At 63.7% G+C, this 16,314-nt stretch overlaps 2 protein-coding genes across 6 annotated transcripts in view; one reads left to right on the top strand and one right to left on the bottom strand.

Moving 5' to 3' along the window:
* The window catches only part of NF2 (NF2, moesin-ezrin-radixin like (MERLIN) tumor suppressor), a 55,283-nt gene extending 48,540 nt beyond the window's left edge, over nucleotides 1-6,743 (bottom strand). For all 4 annotated transcript variants that reach the window (XM_074159621.1, XM_074159622.1, XM_074159620.1 and 1 more), the window contains exon 1: nucleotides 6,508-6,743. In XM_074159621.1, coding sequence (XP_074015722.1) covers nucleotides 6,508-6,621 — 114 coding nt within the window. In that variant the 5' untranslated portion in view covers nucleotides 6,622-6,743. The remainder of the gene's footprint in view (nucleotides 1-6,507) is intronic.
* A 6,183-nt stretch (nucleotides 6,744-12,926) lies between these two features.
* NIPSNAP1 (nipsnap homolog 1) lies at nucleotides 12,927-16,038 on the top strand. Of its 2 annotated transcripts, none has more exons than XM_074159535.1 (10): nucleotides 12,927-12,994; nucleotides 13,720-13,847; nucleotides 13,974-14,019; nucleotides 14,344-14,438; nucleotides 14,599-14,669; nucleotides 14,797-14,937; nucleotides 15,089-15,120; nucleotides 15,226-15,320; nucleotides 15,408-15,491; nucleotides 15,616-16,038. In XM_074159535.1, the coding sequence occupies exons 1-10, from the start codon at nucleotides 12,939-12,941 to the stop codon at nucleotides 15,678-15,680; spliced, it is 813 nt and encodes a 270-aa protein (XP_074015636.1). In that variant the 5' UTR covers nucleotides 12,927-12,938; the 3' UTR covers nucleotides 15,681-16,038. The 2 variants fall into 2 exon arrangements, with proteins under 2 accessions (XP_074015636.1, XP_074015637.1); XM_074159536.1 differs by having other exon boundaries at nucleotides 12,937-12,994; nucleotides 14,620-14,669.
* Nucleotides 16,039-16,314: the final 276 nt, after the last annotated feature.

Below are 16,314 nucleotides of genomic sequence, written 5' to 3'. Positions count from 1 at the left end.
CAGTTAACTTTCTGCCTGCTTGCAGAAGCTTAGCGGCACCAAGAGAGGTCACTGCCCCTACCAGCATCACCGAGCTGCTGCTAAACCCTTAGCTGGGGACGGAAGGATCTTTATAAAACCCCTTCCAAGTATTCAGCAACACAGAAGGAAGCTGGGGGCACTCTGCTGCCTGCTTCCCTTCTCTTGCCTTTTTATTTCGGGGCAGCGACCGGACAGAGCTCAAACCTCGACCCCGATTTACTGCGCCAGCTCTTACTCCAAAGCTTATTTGGCCCCAGATTTTCACCCCACCGAATCTTTGCTTGCTCCTGTTCCAGAGCTTTTCCAGCTCAGCTACGTGACTCCCTGCCTCTGTTAACAAAGAGACTAATGCTCGGCCACAAGCTGCTGAAATTGGGTCTCGTCTACTTACAAGCCAACAGAAAAGCTTTACAACCAACCTCATCCAACTGGGCTAAAAACATCCCTCCCAACCAGGATTATTCTCTGGTCAGAGAGGAAGAGCTCAAGCACTGAAGCAGTACCAGGACGCACATTTAGACCAGCAAATACGTCGGTCCAAACTTGCCTCTTCTTGCTGCTTGAACGTTTAAGCTGTTCCTCTAGGTCGGTTGTAAAGCTCTTCTACTCGTTTTTGACTCAAGACCCACAGAAGGATTAAGGTTCGGGAGCAGCTGGGTGCACCTCGCTGGGGTAACCACCCCTGCAGGACCTTCAGGCCCAAGATCACAGGCACGAAGGGCTAAATTAAAAAAAAAAAAAAACACCATTACGGAAAGGTGCTGTGGCTGCGGAGACGGAGAGTCGCTAACCTGACCAACCCCTGCAAGAGGGAAAAATGGGCAAAGCCATAGAATCATCTGGGTTGGAAGGGATCTTTCAGATCATCTAGTCCAACCATCAACCCAACTGATAAAACCCATCGTTAACCCGTGTCTCTAAGCTCTATGTCAACCCATCCTTTAAATACCTCCAGGGATGGTGCCTCAACCGCTTCCCTGGGCAGCCCATTCCAAGGCTTAATAACCCTTTCAGTGTAAAAATTGTTCCTAATATCCAATCTGAACCTCCCCTGGCACAACTTGAGGCCGTTTCCTCTTGTCCCGTCGCCTGTGACCTGGGAGAAGAGACCGACCCCTGCCTCTCTACACCCTCCTTTCAGGGAGTTGTAGAGAGCAATAAGGCCTCCCCTCAGCCATGCAGGAGACCAAAAGATTGATGGGTTCTCCCCATCAACCAGGGAACTCAGTTCCTGGAGGGCAAAAACCTGCACACAGGAGTGCGTGAGACCAACCTGACAGCGGCCACACTACGGCACCACCACGATGACTTGGAAGACACGGACTCAAAAATTCTGCGGGGTTTTAAGATGTTTTGCCAGAGATAATGGATAACCGACCGCCTCACCTAGAGAGGCACCACCCGAATCACATCAACCGGTGCCACATTGACTACTTTAATCTGGTTCGGGGCCACCACCAGCAGGTTGCACCATCAGGGGTGGCAACAGGAGAGGAAACTGTCAGCCACGGCAGCCTCTTGGCGCTGCTCTCCGAAGTGACATCAGGCCATTACTGCGAGTACCACGCCCTGGCAAGCTCTGCTTTACGCTACCCCTGCTTAAAATAGCTTCCCGAGTCATTATTTAAGCAGCGTACCCCCCGTCACGGCGTTAATTGCAGGAGAACATCAACGTTCAATGCCTTTCAGCAAGGTTTCTCTCGCGCCGCTCTCCAAGCACACAAAGCCGAGGGACCGCACGGGCGATTTGAGGGTGTTCTCAGGAAGGTGAGGGAGCCAGGGATCGGCTTAACGCGGGGATTTTAAGAGCTATGCAAATGCCTAGCCTTCCTCAAGATGCTATCAATTAATTAGGTACCAGGCTCAAACAGCTGCGGTGGAAGTAACAAAAAGGAAGACACTCACTTTGTGCCTTCAAGATTTCCCCAAACAAATTATACCTCTTTTAAAGTGAAACCCCAACTGTGATTATTAAGCTTCGTCGCCGTGTTAGAAAGATTAAGATTTCATTTCTATGAATTATTTTAGATTTAGGCTCAATTTAGAGACATCATTTGCAGGTTTAACAGATGCAAAGCAGGTTTAATCTCTTAAAACACACAGCTGGGGATTTCTACAAGGCAGGTTGAAAAACTAGCACAGAAAATCGAGGGTTTTTTTCCCCAGTTACAGTGGTGGCGGTGGGGTCAGAAGGGGAGGGATGGCTGGGACCGGAGCTGGGGCTATAGGGCAACCTTCAGTCCAGCCATCAAGCCAGAGCAGGTTACGAATTCAGATCTCTCAGCCCTCTTTCCTCGAGGCCCCGGGACAGACCTCACTAGCCCCAGCTGCTTGCCACACTGCCCGGTCTTATAGCCCACAGCCTCTGCCATGTCCAGCTGCCTGGCCAGCCTCGAGGTCTGGGGCCTCCGCTGTCACTGCCTCCAGGCGAGGACGTCACCCCTGTCCTGCACGGCGGGGAAGTCTATCACAGAGCACACCTTGAGAGCTCTGGAACAAAGTTTAAAGAAAAAACATCAGTTGGATTAATATCGCACAGAAAAGCTGCTGCAGCAAAGCGCTGATTGCTCAGGCGTCTTCACCAGTTACACAATCAACACCATAGACTCATAGAATGGTTTGGGTGGGAAGGGACCTTAAAGACCATCCAGTGCCACCCCCTGACCTGGGCAGGGACACCTCCCACCACACCAGGTTGCTCCAAGACCCATCCAACCTGCCCTTGAACCCCTCCAGGGATGGGGCAGCCACAGCTTCTCTGGGCAACCTGGGCCAGGCTCTCACCACCCTCACAGCAAAGAAGTTCTTCCCCACATCTCAGCTCCATCTCCCCTCTTGCAGTGTCAAACCCTTCCCCCTCCTCCTAGGGCTCCCCTTCCTGATCCAGAGTCCCTCCCAGCTTTCCTGGAGCCCCTTGAGGGACTGGAAGAGGCTGCAATACTGGTCCACAAAGCCACCACTTAAGCTATGCCAAAGACCAGCAGACGTAGCAGCAGCCCTCCCGGAACGGTGACACACAACCTGGACCGCTCACCGGCCAGGCATCCAGCCCCTGGAGAAGGAAAAGTGGGAAGAAAGCAACACGGCAGCGCTCAGAGAGCAGAGGCAGGGCATGGAAACGAGCGGTGGTGATTTTCAACAATGGTGGAGGGAGAACAGGAGCTTCGGGAATGGACAGGACTGAGGGTGTGACAAGATGGCATGGCAGGATGGGAGAAATCAGCCTGCTCTGCCCAGACCACAACTTCTCCTCCCTGGGGACCTCCAGCCCCAGCAGGAGGGAGCAGGAATTTCCCACTATCCCATCCAGCTCCCAACACCCACCTCACAGCTCCCGAGGCTCCAGCAAACCGTGCTCCCCAAGAAGACCATTTGGATGGGCAACCTGGGGTGAAGCCGAGGTGTCAGCATGGATTAGGCAGGAAAATATTCCTACGGTCCTTCCCCCGCCGGCTCAGCTGCTATTTATGGTGGGGTTGGAAGCTCGAGGCGGGAAACTGCCTCCAGCACACCAGGTACGCAACAAAACCCAACCTGAGATACAACACCAGGACCACTGGCCTTGCAGAGGAATTGCTGAGCCCCCAGCTCATTCCCTCCATGGAGCCAGGAGGTGGCCGTGGCCGGAGAGCAGCAACGGCACAAAGGGAAGGGATGAAAGGCAGGAGAAGCCAAGAGGCAGTGGTGGTTGCCCCTGCCCGGCTTGGCATGTCCCCAGGAGCAGGCTACAGATGAGATCTCCACCAAGCCACCAGCTCTCCGTCCCCGACAGCGTGAGGTACCATTCGTGGGCCGCAAAAACACATCTCAAGAGCTCCCCAAACAGCACGACAGCAAGAGTCCGACTGCACCTCCTTCCACTAATCGTCTAAAGAGCGCGTGGCAGCCGAGGTGTCACCCTCCGCAGCCTCCTGCTCAGCTCAGCAGTCCTCCTGGCCACCTGAAGGAGCCCATCGCATCGATGCACACAGATATTTGGGAAAAAATAGCTCTGCTCACTCCTCTCCCATCTTGCCCAGCCCGGCAAACCTTCAGACAGGGGCCAGATGCCTTCAAGGAGGAGCGTGGTCCTCCCCAGACCTTCGATTCTCCCACCCCTTTGACTACCAGGAGGGGCAGCCAAGACTACCACGGGAGCAAGCTCTGCTCCTGGCTCCAGGACTCTGGGCCACCGTCCCATCCCCCTGTCACCTCAGCCCCAGCGACTGGAGGCCACAGGGTGTGCCTGACCCATCTGCAGCGTCAGGCGTCGGGCTCGGCACGTTTCTGCGGAGTCAGCGAGGCAAGGAACCTTCCCCAGAGCCCCGCAGCCACGAGACAGAGACACGGAGCTGGGCTCCTTGAACAAAGCCTGAAGAAAACTCACACCTACACCAATGTTTGAGCAACACAGGGCTGATTTCTCTCCTAGCGATTAATAAAACCGCACTTTTAGAAGTCTCTAGTGCCTGAATTTGTGAAAATACATACTTTATAGCCAGCCATGCTATATGGGATTCAAAGTCTCAGTGTTTTCCAGCTCCCCAGGTGTAGGGATGAGGAGGAGCAAGATCCGGGCACTTGACCCAAGCTGCCAACGGGGTTGTTTCATACCACGAACAACACATTCAATAGAAGTTAGAAAGTTTGCTGAGAAGTTCTCTCTGCCTTGATGGCTGTGATTCTATGAACTCCTTGCCCCGGTGCCGGAGCCCCGAGCCCTTCCCTTCCTCCCGAAGCCGCAGCGCTCACAGGGTCCCACATCGGCTGTCCCTGCGGGGAGTGCACGGCTTCTGCTGGGGAATGGGCTGGGGACAGTCCTGGTGTGTTTTATATTGATATCGGGATCAATAGTGGTTCTTTAGTGTTATTAATGTTAATTATCTAGTCTTATTCTATCAAATCTGTTTATATTTCAACCCTCGGGTTTCCTTATTTTTTCCCAATTCCCCTTCCCGGGTGGGAAGGTGTCATTGGGTGAGAGAATAATTGTCTAAACAACAATAAGTTGCTGTGGGTTCCTCAAACCGTAACAGCTAGGCACGGTGTGAAACAGCCCCATCACCCACCTGCACCCAGCTATTTCCCTTCCCGCTGCCCGAGCGCTCTGTGCCGAAGGACGACACCGCAATTCCCTCGTGCACCGGCTCCGTCAAGGCACAGGGGACCCCAGCAGGACCATACGTTCCAGCTCGTGAGCTCCTTCCTGCGCTTCCAGAAGGACTGGAGAAGTCTTATCTGCAGCGACAAGCTCTTTTGGCAGGAACCTCCCCGAAAAGTCATCTGGAGATGCACAAGTTGCAGGGTCAAATCCCAGCCGCGAGCGTTGCCTTAGCGCTGCGCAAACACCCTCATCCCGACACGAAACAACAAGCGGCTGCACCATTTAAAAAAAAAAAAATAAAATAAAATTATTTACTTTTCATCATAGGTTATTACTGGCAGCCTCGGAAAAGCATGCGAGAGCTGAGCCAGGACACTTAAACTCTCCTGGCACCGTAACGGTGGGAAGCTCGCACGACTACCGTCTAAAATAAATCCTTAATCCCTGGGAAAGGCAGAAAGTTCTGCAGAGCTGACAGCAAACTTCAAGAGCAAGACCATTTACGACGACAAACACCCCTCGGTTTAAGGGCCCTGGAATTCCATCAAGATTTGGATCAGAATAACGAGATATCAGCTATTAAATTAAGAAGTTAAACCGGGTAGAGATGGTTTTCGATGTTCGCGTGTCCAATCCCTACTAAAAAAGCAGCAACAACAAACCAGACCCCCGGGGGGGGGGGGGGGGGGGGGCTGACAGCCCAGGGGAGAGCAGCTAAGAAACACCAAGGGCCCAAAAAAGGATAATATCGGAGAAAAACCAGGCACGGCGGGAGCAGGCACCGGGACGCAGCCCCCCCCCCCCGCTCCAGGAACACCCCCCTTTTCTGCAGGACTGAGCCCATAAACCATGAAAACGGGAAAATTTCATCCACGTGCCTTTGGCCGAGCGCTTCCAGCGGGATCCTGGCGGATGGGAGCTGGGGATCCCGGGGATACCCCGGCCTCCTGAGAGCTGCCGGGCGACGGGCGGCTGTAGCTGTGGCGGCAGGATAAAGCGGGATTATCAGGAAAATAAAGCGGGATTATCAGGAAAATAAAGCGGGATTATCAGGAAAATAAAGCGGGATTTTTTAACCCAGGCTAAAGGGGAGTTTTAACCCGGACAAAGCGGGATTGCAGACGCCCCGCTGCCCCTCCCATGCAGCCCCCCAGGGTCGCTCCGTGACCCCGGGGGGAAGTGGGGACCCCCCTAAACCAGGCCCGACCCCCCCTAAGACAGGCCCGACCCCCCCACACCGGCACCGGGCCGCACCCCCTCGCTCCCGCCGGCAGCCCGGCCCCACACCCGGCCTCAGGCCCGCTGCCGGCCCCGGGGAAGCCGCTGGCCGGGCGGGAGAGGCCGCGGGAACCGGCGGGGGCGCGGCCCACCTCAGCGGGGGCCCCGGCCCGGCCCTCGCTCACCTCACAGCTGAACTCCATCTCGGCGTCCATAGTGGCGATGCGCACGGTGAAGGTCTTGGGCTGCTTCCTCTTCAGCGAGCTGAAGCTCATGCGGGACGCGATGGCCCCGGCCATGGCGACGGTGGGAGTTGGGGGTGAAAGGGGGGGGGGGGGGGGGAGACAGGCGGCTCAGCGCGGCGGCAGCGCCATGGCGGCGGGGACGGCCCGGGCCCCCGCCGCTGCGGGACGCGCCGAGCTGCTCCCGCCCCCGCCGCTCCGCCATTGGTCCCGCCATGGGCTGAGCCCGCCCCCACCATGCGTCGCAGCCAACCGGGAGGGCTGTGATGAAGGAGAGGGGAGAGAAAGCGGCTATGATTGGGGAAAGCGGACGTCGCTCGAGGGAAGGGGGCGGGGCGGAACCGCCTCTCAGAGGGAGGGGGAGAGGAGCGGGGTAGGGGCAGTGGCGCCCCCTGGCGGCGGACGGAGTGGGGGCCCGCCAAGCGCATGCGTGAGAAGGGGTGGGCGGGGACGGGCACTAGGACCCGGCGGCGTCCGAGCGCCCCGGGTTGCCCACGGTGCCGCGGGTGTCGGGGGGACGCGGCCGTGACTCGGGGGTGTCCGTGACCCGGGGGACGTGTCCGCGATCTGGGGGGTGGCCGTGATGCTGCCGGGTGGCCGTGCTGCCCTAGGGCGTCCCCGGGGCTTTGGGACACGAAACCTCCCGTGGGGATGTCCCCACTCCCGTGGGGGTGTCCCCCCTCCCGTGGGGTATCCCCGGTGCCGTGGGGGGGGGGGGGGTGTGTCCCCTGCCGTGGGTGTCCCCCGCTGCCATGGGGGCGTCCCGTTCCTGCGGTGTATCCCCCCTGCCATGGGGGGTGTCCCCGCTACCGTGGGTGTCCCCCCTCCCGTGTATGTATCCCTTGCCTTGGGGTGCCCCCCCTCCCGTGGGTGTCCCCGGTGCCGTGGGGTGTCCCCGCAGGACGGGCTGTCCCGGATGACGCGGGGATGGAGTGCGCTGCCCCCCCGCCCCGGATCCCCTGTGGCCGTGCCGGGGGCGGGGGCTGCCCGGGCGGGGGGACCCAGGCGTTCCCGGGGGGGACCCAGGCGACGGGGCTCCTCCCGCCCCGAGCGGGCATTGCCCAGTTCGGCCCCGGGGCGGGCGGGGGAGAGACCGGGACCAGTATCGGGATAACAGGGTAGGACCAGTACCGGAACAACGGGACCGGGACCAGTACCGGAACAACGGGACTGGGACCAATACCGGGATAACGGGGTAGGACCAGCACCGGGATAACGGAACGGGACTAGTACTGGGATAATGGGACCGGGACCAGTACCGGAACAACGGGACTGGGACCAATACCGGGATAACGGGGTAGGACCAGCATCGGGATAACGGAACGGGACTAGTACTGGGATAATGGGACCGGGACCAGTACCGGAACAACGGGACCGGGACCGGTGCCGGGACAACGGGACAGGACCAGCACTGGGATAAGGGGAACAGGACCTGTACCGGCATAACGGGACTGGGACCAGTACCGGGACAACGGGAGAGGACCCGCATCAGGATAACAGAGAGGGACCAGTACCGGGATAATGGGACCGGGACCTGTACCGGCATAACGGGACTGGGACCAGTACCGGGGCACCGGGACTGGGAGTGGGGGTCCAGGACCAGCACTGGGATAGCGCTATGGGACTGGGATTGGAACTGGGACTGGGACTAGCACTGGATAATGGGATGGGACTGGGAGTAGAACCAGTGCTGCCATAAGGGAACTGGGACTAGGGGATGGGGACCGGCACTGGGATAATGGGACAAGGACTCTGACTGGCACAGGGATAATAGGGTAATGGGACTGGGACCAGCACTGGGATAACGGGACGGGAACCGGGACCAGCACTGGGAAAACTGCATGGGAACCAGGACCCGCACTGGGATAATGGGACGGGGACTGGGACCAGCGCAGGGTTACTGGGACAGGAACTGGGACCAGCACGGGCTAAGGGGATGGACCTGACCCCCGGCAGGAGCAGTGGGAGGCAAGAAGCCCCCCCGGACCCCCCCAGCTGGCTCCCTCGCCTGTCCCCGGAGGGGACCCAGGCGTCCGGGGAGCAGCCCCCGCCCCCGCCGGCCCCATCATCCCGGGCGCCCCCGCAGCGGGAAGAACGGGGCCTCTGTCCCCGCGGGGACAATGGCGACATTGACAGCCCCCCCCCCCCCCCCGGTCTCCGCAGGACCCCCATGGCAGACGGCAACGAGTCTCCCCGCCGGGCCCCCTCCCCCGCCGGCACCGGCGGCCCGGGGACCCAGGTGGGGGCGGGGGGCATGTGGGGGGGCGGGAGAGGGGGGGCATGGAGGGGTATAGGGGACGTGGGGGTGGTAGGAGGGGAGCTGGGGCGGCATGGAGGGGGAACTGGGGGGGGGGCAGAGGGGCATGGGGAGGTATGGGGGCTGGGGGTGGTATGGGGAGCTATGGGGGAGGGCATATGGGGGCTGGGGGTGGTATGGGGAGCTATGGGGGAGGGTATATGGGGGCTGGGGGTGGTATGGGGAGCTATGGGGGGGGCCATGGGGGCTTGGGGGCTCACAGGGAGCTATGGAGGGGGAGGGCATGGGGCACCCAAAGTAGCCCATGGGGAGCTGGGGGGGGCAAAGGGGGCCATGGAGGACCCAAGGGAGTCCGGGGGGACTGGGGAAGCTATGGGGGGGGACATTGGGGGGGCAAGGGAGCCCAGGGCTCCATGGGGACCTATGGGGCACAAGGAGGGGGGTGCATGGGGTTCCCAGGAGAGCCCTGGGGAGCTGTGGGGGGTCGCTGTGGGGTGTACGGGTGAATTGGGGTAGGGGGGCTGGTGGGGATCTTGACAGCCCCGGGGGAAAGGGGTTCGGGGGGGCCCCCCTCGGAGCCCCCGCCCTGGGTGAAGCCCCTGCCCAGCCCTGCCGGGCCGTGCCGCGGGTCCACACCTTCGGGAAGGGGGGGCAGGCGCTGCGGAGGGACCCCCGCGCCCCCCCCGCCATGAGGGGCTGGCTGTACAAGCAGGTGGGGCTGCTATGGGGCTGGGAGAGGGGGGGAAAGGGGGGTTGTGGGGTGGGGAGTCCGGGGGATGTTATGGGGTTTGGGGGGGGAGTCTGGGATGGGGAGTGCTGGGAGGGTTACGGTGTTCGGGGGGGTTTGTGGTGGGGGGAACCCTGGGAGGGATTATGGGATTTGGGGGGATCTGAGGTGGTGGGGGGTGCTGGGGGGATTGGGGGGTTTAGGGGGTCGTAGGGAGGTGGGGGATCTGGAGGCATCAGGGGGCATCGAGGAGTCCTAGGGGGGTTATGGGATTCGGGGGGGGATCTGAGGTGGGGGGTGCTGGGAGGGATTATGGGGTTTGGGGAATCAAAGAGGAGGGCCTGGGGGGTGAAGGTCCTGGCGGGGTGGATATAGGGTTTGGAGGGTGTCTGGAGTGGGGGGAGTCGTGGGAGAATTGTGGGTTTTGGGGGACAAGAGATGGTTGGAGGGGTTGTGGGAAGGGGTTTATGGGGTGTGGGGGATCAGAAGAGTTGGGGGGTCTGGGGCAGCAGGGGGTCCTGGGGGGGATGATGGGCTGGGGGGGCACTCAGCCCCGTCCCGCTCCCCCAGGACAGCTCGGGGCTGCGGCTCTGGAAGCGCCGCTGGTTTGTGCTGGTTGATCTCTGCCTCTACTACTACCGCGGTGAGGGGGGTCTGGGGGGGCACGAAACCCTGGGGGCAGAGGGACTGGGGGACGAAGGGGGCGCTTGGGTGACCTGGGATCCCGGGGGGGGTCAGGGGTCCCTGGGAGGAGTCAGGGATCCCGGGGGGATTGGCGTTCCCTGGGGTGGTTGGGGATCCCTGGGGGGGTCAGGCATCCTGTGGGATCAGGGTTCCCTGGGGTGGCTGGGGAGTCCCTGGGGTGGTCAAGAATCCTGGGGGATCGGAAGTCCCTGGAGTGGTTGGGGGTCTCTGGGGACCAGGGGACCCTGGAGAAGTTGGGGGTCCTTGGGTGTTTGGGGATCCTGGGGGGCACTGGAGTGCTTGGGGTCCCTGGGGGCATCAAGGATCCCGGAGGGATCAGGGGTCCCTGGGGGGCTTAGGGAGCCCTGGAGCAGTTGGGGGTCCCTGGGAGTTCAAGGCGGGGGGGGGGAGTCAGAGGTCTAGGGGGGCTTGAGAGGTTTGGAGGCAGCCAGGGGGACTCAGAGGGGGTCCCCAACATCCCCCCAGTGGTGCTGGGGCTCTGTAGAGGGGGAGGGCTCAGGGTGCCAGGGGCGTCTCTGGGGGTTCCACCCCCCCATGAGCCCCCCTCTGCCCCCCCAGACAGCAGCGAGCAGCGAGTGCGGGGCGGCCTCCCCCTGCCCGGCTATGAGATCCGCGTCCTGCCCCCCGCCTCCCGCGCCCCCCGCTTCCTCTTCACGGTCAGCCCCAGCCCCCCGAATCCGGGGGTGTCCTGGGTTGAGGGGGGGACACAAAGCCCAGATGCCTGGGTCCCCTCCACCATGGCCCCCCCATCCCCAGGCTGAGCACCCCGGGATGCGAACGTACTGCCTGGGGGCTGAGACCCCCGAGGAGCTGAACGCCTGGGTCTGCGCCCTGCGGCGGGGGGCAGCGCCCCTGCCCGGGTGAGCAGGGTATGGGGGGGGGGGAGGGCACGGGAGGGGGGCACCGGGGGGGCTTGTGTCCATGGGGGGGGCACGGGGGCCTGGGTAGTGAGGGGTTTGGGGGGGATCCTGGGGGGCAGGATGTGGCTGGGGGCGGGTCAGAGAGGGTTTGCGGGGTCTGGAGGGGGTCACAGAGGTTTTTGGGGGGGTGTCCGGGGGGCAGTTAATGCTTTAACCCCTGTTTTCTTTCCCTCCCAGCCCCCCCCGCTCCCTCTCCCTGCGGGCACCCCAGGAACCCTGGCGTGTGGATCCCCCCTCGCCCCCATTGCCCGCCCGCCCTCCTGACTGGTTCTCCCTGTGCCCCCCCAGTGAGGAGCTGGGGGCCCCACCCACACCCCCTCCTCGTCACCCCCCGATCCCTCCGCTGCCCCCCAGCAAGGTGAGCTCACTGGGGGGGGCTCTGGGGGAGCGACCTTCCCAGGGTGACCCCCAAACCACCCTCCTTCCCCCCCATTTCGTGGCATTTGAGGACCGGGGGGCGTGGAGTAGGTACCCCCAACCTGACCCCAGGTGCCCCCCAAGCTGCTCTGACACCCTCTGCCCTGGGGTCCTGTAGGTGCCGGGGTGCCCCATACCCCAGGGATCCCCCACAGTGGAGGGATTCTGGGGGGGGGGGGCCTGTTACCCCCCCTCCCAGCAGAGTACTTGGGGGTCCCCACACACCCCAGGGCAGGGCACCCCAGAGAGCGATGGAGCAGGCTGAGGGGCCTATGGGGCAGGCTGGGGAGGCTATGAGACGGGAGGGGCTATGGGGCAGACTGAGGGGGCTATGGGATGGGAGGGGCTATGGGGCAGATCTGGGGGGGCTACGGGGAAAGTCTGGGAGGCTATGGGGCAGGCGGAGGGGGATGTGGGGTGGGAGGGGCTATGGGACAGAGTGGGGGGGGCTATGGGGCAGGTTGGGGACGCTATGGGGCGGGAGGGGCTATGGGGCAGACTGGGGGGGGCTATGGGATGGGAGGGGCTATGGGACAGAGTGGGGGGGGCTATGGGGCAGGTTGGGGACGCTATGGGGCGGGAGGGGCTATGGGGCAGACTGGGGGGGCTATGGGGTGGGAGGGGCTATGGGACAGACTGGGGGGGCTACGGGGCGGGCCGAGGGGCTCTGGGGGGGCAGCCGTGGGGCAGGACGGAGCGGCGGGTCCCCTGTGCCCTCACGGCGGTCGCCTTCGTGGCAGGAGGAGGCCGAGGCCCCGGCCCTGGGGGGGCCCTGCGGGACCGATAGCGCCCGGGGGCGGCCGCAGGGACGCGCAGTGGGCGCGGCAGAAGGTGGGTCCCGCCCCGCCCTCTCCCCGCCCCGCCCTCTCCCCGCCCCCATCGCCGTGACCCCGCCCCCTTCTGACTCCGCCTCCCGTAGGGAGGAGCCCGCGGAAGCTCCGCCCCCCTGGAGCGGAGACCAACCAGCCGCTGCACGGCAGGGGGCCGGATGCGGCAGAGCGACACATCGCGGCCAATCAGACACTGGCTTCTCCGACTGGCTCTTTTGATTGGCTGCTGGCAGCGGAAGGCCCCGATGGGGCCCCGCCCTTCCGAGGCACCGCCTCTCCGTCGGCAGCCAATGAGACCTCGCTCTGGCGGCGGGCGGGGGCGAGTGGGCGGGGCCGGGAGCGCGAAGGAGCGGCCGCCCGCGGGGCGCGCCGGCCAATCAGAATCACCCTTCTCCAGGCCAGCTTCTGAGGGGAGGGCGGGGACGCCACGCCCCCAGGTGGGCGTGGCCGGAGTGAGGAGGGGCGTGGCTTTGTTTAACCCCGCCCCTCCGCCTGGCCCCGCCCCGCTGCGGGGGAAGATGGCGGCGGCGCTGCGGAGGCTGCGGTGGGGCGGCGGCGTCCCCGGCGGAGCGCGGTGAGCGGGGCCGGCCAGGGTCCCCCCCGCCCCCGGACACCCCCCGCCCCTCATTTTCCTCCTCCCCAGGCCCCGGTTTCCCTCGGGGCGGGCGGGTCCCGGGCCCTGGCGCGGTGCCGGGCGGGTCGAGGGGGGGCCCCCGCGGTTAATGCATCACCCGGCGGGCAAAGGTCCGGTCGGTAGCGCGGCCCCGGGGCGGAGGGGCCCTGTCTCTCCCGCTCTGCCCTTCCCCGGGAGGGCCCCCCCGCCCCCGCTTCTCCGGGGGGGCCGTGGGGCAGCGGGTCTAGGTCTGGGGAGGTCCCTTGGGGGTAGTAGGAGGGCTGAGGAGGGGGGGGCCGTCCCCCTTCCTTCCTGTCCGCCCCCCCCCGGGGCCGTCCCCCTTCCCTTCTGCCCCCCCGGGGCAAGCCTGGCTCCCTGGGTCAACTTCATCCCCCGGAGCCTGGGAGGGGGCAAGCTGCACCTTCATTTTCCCCACGCACCCCCAAAAAATGGGGGCAGGCGCTGCTGGGCCCCATCTCGTGTCTCCCCCCCCCCCCCACCGAGATGAACTGAGTGAACCCCAGTGGAGCCCCCCAAGATGGACGATGCTCCCCTGGAGCCAGGAAGGCAGGACTGGCAGCGTGGCCTCTAGTTCCTGAGCCATCTGTGTCCCCCCTGCGGCGCGGGGGCTCGGTGTCTGTCCCCCAGAGCCCCCCCCTCGCCGGGGCTGACCCGCTGTCCCGCAGGGGGTACTCGAGGGATGCCGAGGGCAGCTGGTTCCGCTCCCTCTTCGTGCACAAGGTGGATCCCCGCAAGGACGCCCATTCCAACCTCCTCTCCAAGAAGGAGACCAGCAACCTCTACAAGATCCAGTGTGAGTGGTCCCGCCATGCTGGGGGGTCCCCCTCACCTCGGGGACACCCCCCACCCCCATCTGCTCTGCCTTGAGCCCTGGGGGCTTGGCTCCCACCCTGACAGCCCCCCTCTCCTCTCCCCGCAGTTCACAACGTGAAGCCGGAGTGTCTGGAGGCCTACAACAACCTGACGTGAGCCCCGCCACACGTCGGGGGGGGGCTGTCTGACATCCCAGAGGGGTGTTGGGGTGCTGCTCTGGAACAAGAGGGGTGGCAGGGCTTGTGCAGAGCTCCTCAAGCCCCTGAGTGGATCTGTGGCCCTGCTCCTTGCCTCAGTTTACCTCCCTGTGAAATGGGCGCGCTCCCCCGGGGCTGATCCAGATCCCCATTAGGGCAGACCCTTCTGTGCCCAGACCCCTCCTGCTGGGCTGGGAGGGCAAATTGGGGTATCGGGAGTCTTTTGGGGTGGCTGCCTCCCCCTCACACACCCCCCCCCCCCACCGTGTGCTCCCACAGAGAGGAGGTGCTGCCCAAGCTCCACTCGGATGCCGACTACCCCTGCGACCTGGTGGGCAACTGGAACACGTGGTATGGCGAGCAGGACCAGGCAGGTGAGGGCAGGCAGGCAGCGGTGAGGGGCTACAAGCGAAGGCGAAGACCTCAGCTCGTGCAGGGGGGGGGCTGGCTGTCGGGCAGGGGGTGTCGGGTGGGATTTTGGGGTGCTGCCCACCCCCCCTTCCCTCTTTCCCAGCCCCGTGTTCTCCTTCCCAGTGCATCTCTGGCGCTTCTCAGGCGGGTACCCGGCCCTCATGGACTGCATGAACAAGCTGAAGCAGAATAAGGTACCGCCGGGATCGGGGCGAGCTGCCTGAGCTCTGCCCCTCGCCTCTGCCTGTCGTCCCCCCCCCGTCCCCCAGCCCGGGTCACGCTCGCCCCCACCCCGAAACCCCTGGCTGGGGCTGTCCCCAGGAATACCTGGATTTCCGCAAAGAGAGGAGCCGGATGCTGCTGTCCCGCAGGAACCAGCTGCTCCTGGAGTTCAGCTTCTGGAACGAGCCCCTGCCCCGCCAGGGACCCAACATCTACGAGCTGAGAACCTACAAGCTCAAGGTGAGCAGCCTTCGGGGGAGCAAAGGGGTCCTGCCTGGTGTTTTTGGGGGGGCAGCCCCCCAAATTCCTCCCTCCTCGGGGAGGAGACCCCGAGCAGGGGGAGCAGATGGGACTTGGCCGCTCACTCTGGTTTTTAATTCTCTATTTCCAGCCAGGGACCATGATTGAATGGGGCAACAACTGGTAAGCGACTGGTTTCCCAGCACGAAGGTGGAAAAAGGTCCTTCTGGAGCAGGGGGGGCCCCTCGGACAACTCCCCCCCACCATGTTTCTACTGCTGTGTGCCAGGGCTCGGGCCATTAAGTACCGGCAGGAGAACCAGGAGGCTGTCGGCGGGTTCTTCTCCCAGATCGGGGAGCTGTACGTCGTGCACCACCTCTGGGGTAAGCAGGTGTCCCCCCCGGCCCCGTTCCCCCACCCGTGGGGGCTTCGGGGGGACCCTGGGTGCCAGCCCCGTCCCCTCCCCGCAGCCTACAAGGACCTGCAGTCCCGGGAGGAGACGAGGAACGCGGCCTGGACCAAGAGGGGCTGGGACGAGAACGTGTATTACACGGGTGAGTGGGACCCCCGCCCGTGCCAGGGACCCCCACCCACATTGGGGACCCCCTTCCTGCACTGGGGACCCCCACCCATGCTGGGGACCCCCTGCCCTCACTCCTCTCTGGCTTTCTTTTCCAGTGCCGCTGATCCGGACCATGGAGTCGCGGATAATGATTCCCCTGAAGATCTCGCCCCTGCAGTGAGGGGGGGTCCATGCCGGGGGTCTGCCTGCACCCCAGGGGGGGCTCACTCCCTGCCCGCGCCCCTGCCCTGCTGGGGAAGGGCTGGAGGGGTGTGGGGGGGGAGTGTCTCTGCTCCCCCACAGCGCCCAGCTCTCCTTTCCCTGCCACCCCGATTTGGGGTGCTCTGTGGGAGGTGAGAGCAGGGAGGAATCTGCAGCCGGGAGCCCCCCATCCTGCGGCGTGTCTACCTGGAGTGGGGGGGGACAGCACTGCCTGGGGGGGGGGCTGGGCAAGCTGCAGAGCTGGGGGGGGGTGTGTCTTAATTATTTCTGATGGGACCAGTGGGTGCCTTTCCTGCCAATTAAATATTTAATATGCCAAAGCCTGGCCCTCTCTGGGGAGAGGGAAGGGGGTCTGGGGGTGCTTGGCCCCCCTGGCATGGGGAGCAGACCCCCCCCACCTTCATCACACCCAGGGGGACACCCCACTGCATGCTGTGGGTGCCCCCTGCACCGAGAGGGGGGGACACCCAGCACCAAAAGACCCCCACCCGTGGGTGCCCTCATACACTGAGTTCCACCCCCCAACCCCTCTGTGCCCCCAGCCCCATTGGGGACCCCATACCGTGCCCCCGAGGCTCCTGTGTGACCCCAGC

The sequence above is a fragment of the Numenius arquata genome, chromosome 16 (genome assembly GCF_964106895.1).
Source record: "Numenius arquata chromosome 16, bNumArq3.hap1.1, whole genome shotgun sequence".
Lineage (NCBI taxonomy): Eukaryota > Metazoa > Chordata > Aves > Charadriiformes > Scolopacidae > Numenius > Numenius arquata.
This window is presented reverse-complemented; position numbering and strand designations above follow the sequence as displayed.

Excerpts from the sequence above, each read along its gene's own strand:
- NIPSNAP1 (XM_074159535.1), top strand. The coding sequence starts at position 12,939 with ATGGCGGCGGCGCTGCGGAGGCTGCGGTGGGGCGGCGGCGTCCCCGGC. Across the intron at positions 14,020-14,343 it reads GAGGCCTACAACAACCTGAC|AGAGGAGGTGCTGCCCAAGC; the intron begins GTGAGCCCCGCC and ends GTGCTCCCACAG. Across the intron at positions 15,121-15,225 it reads ATTGAATGGGGCAACAACTG|GGCTCGGGCCATTAAGTACC; the intron begins GTAAGCGACTGG and ends GCTGTGTGCCAG.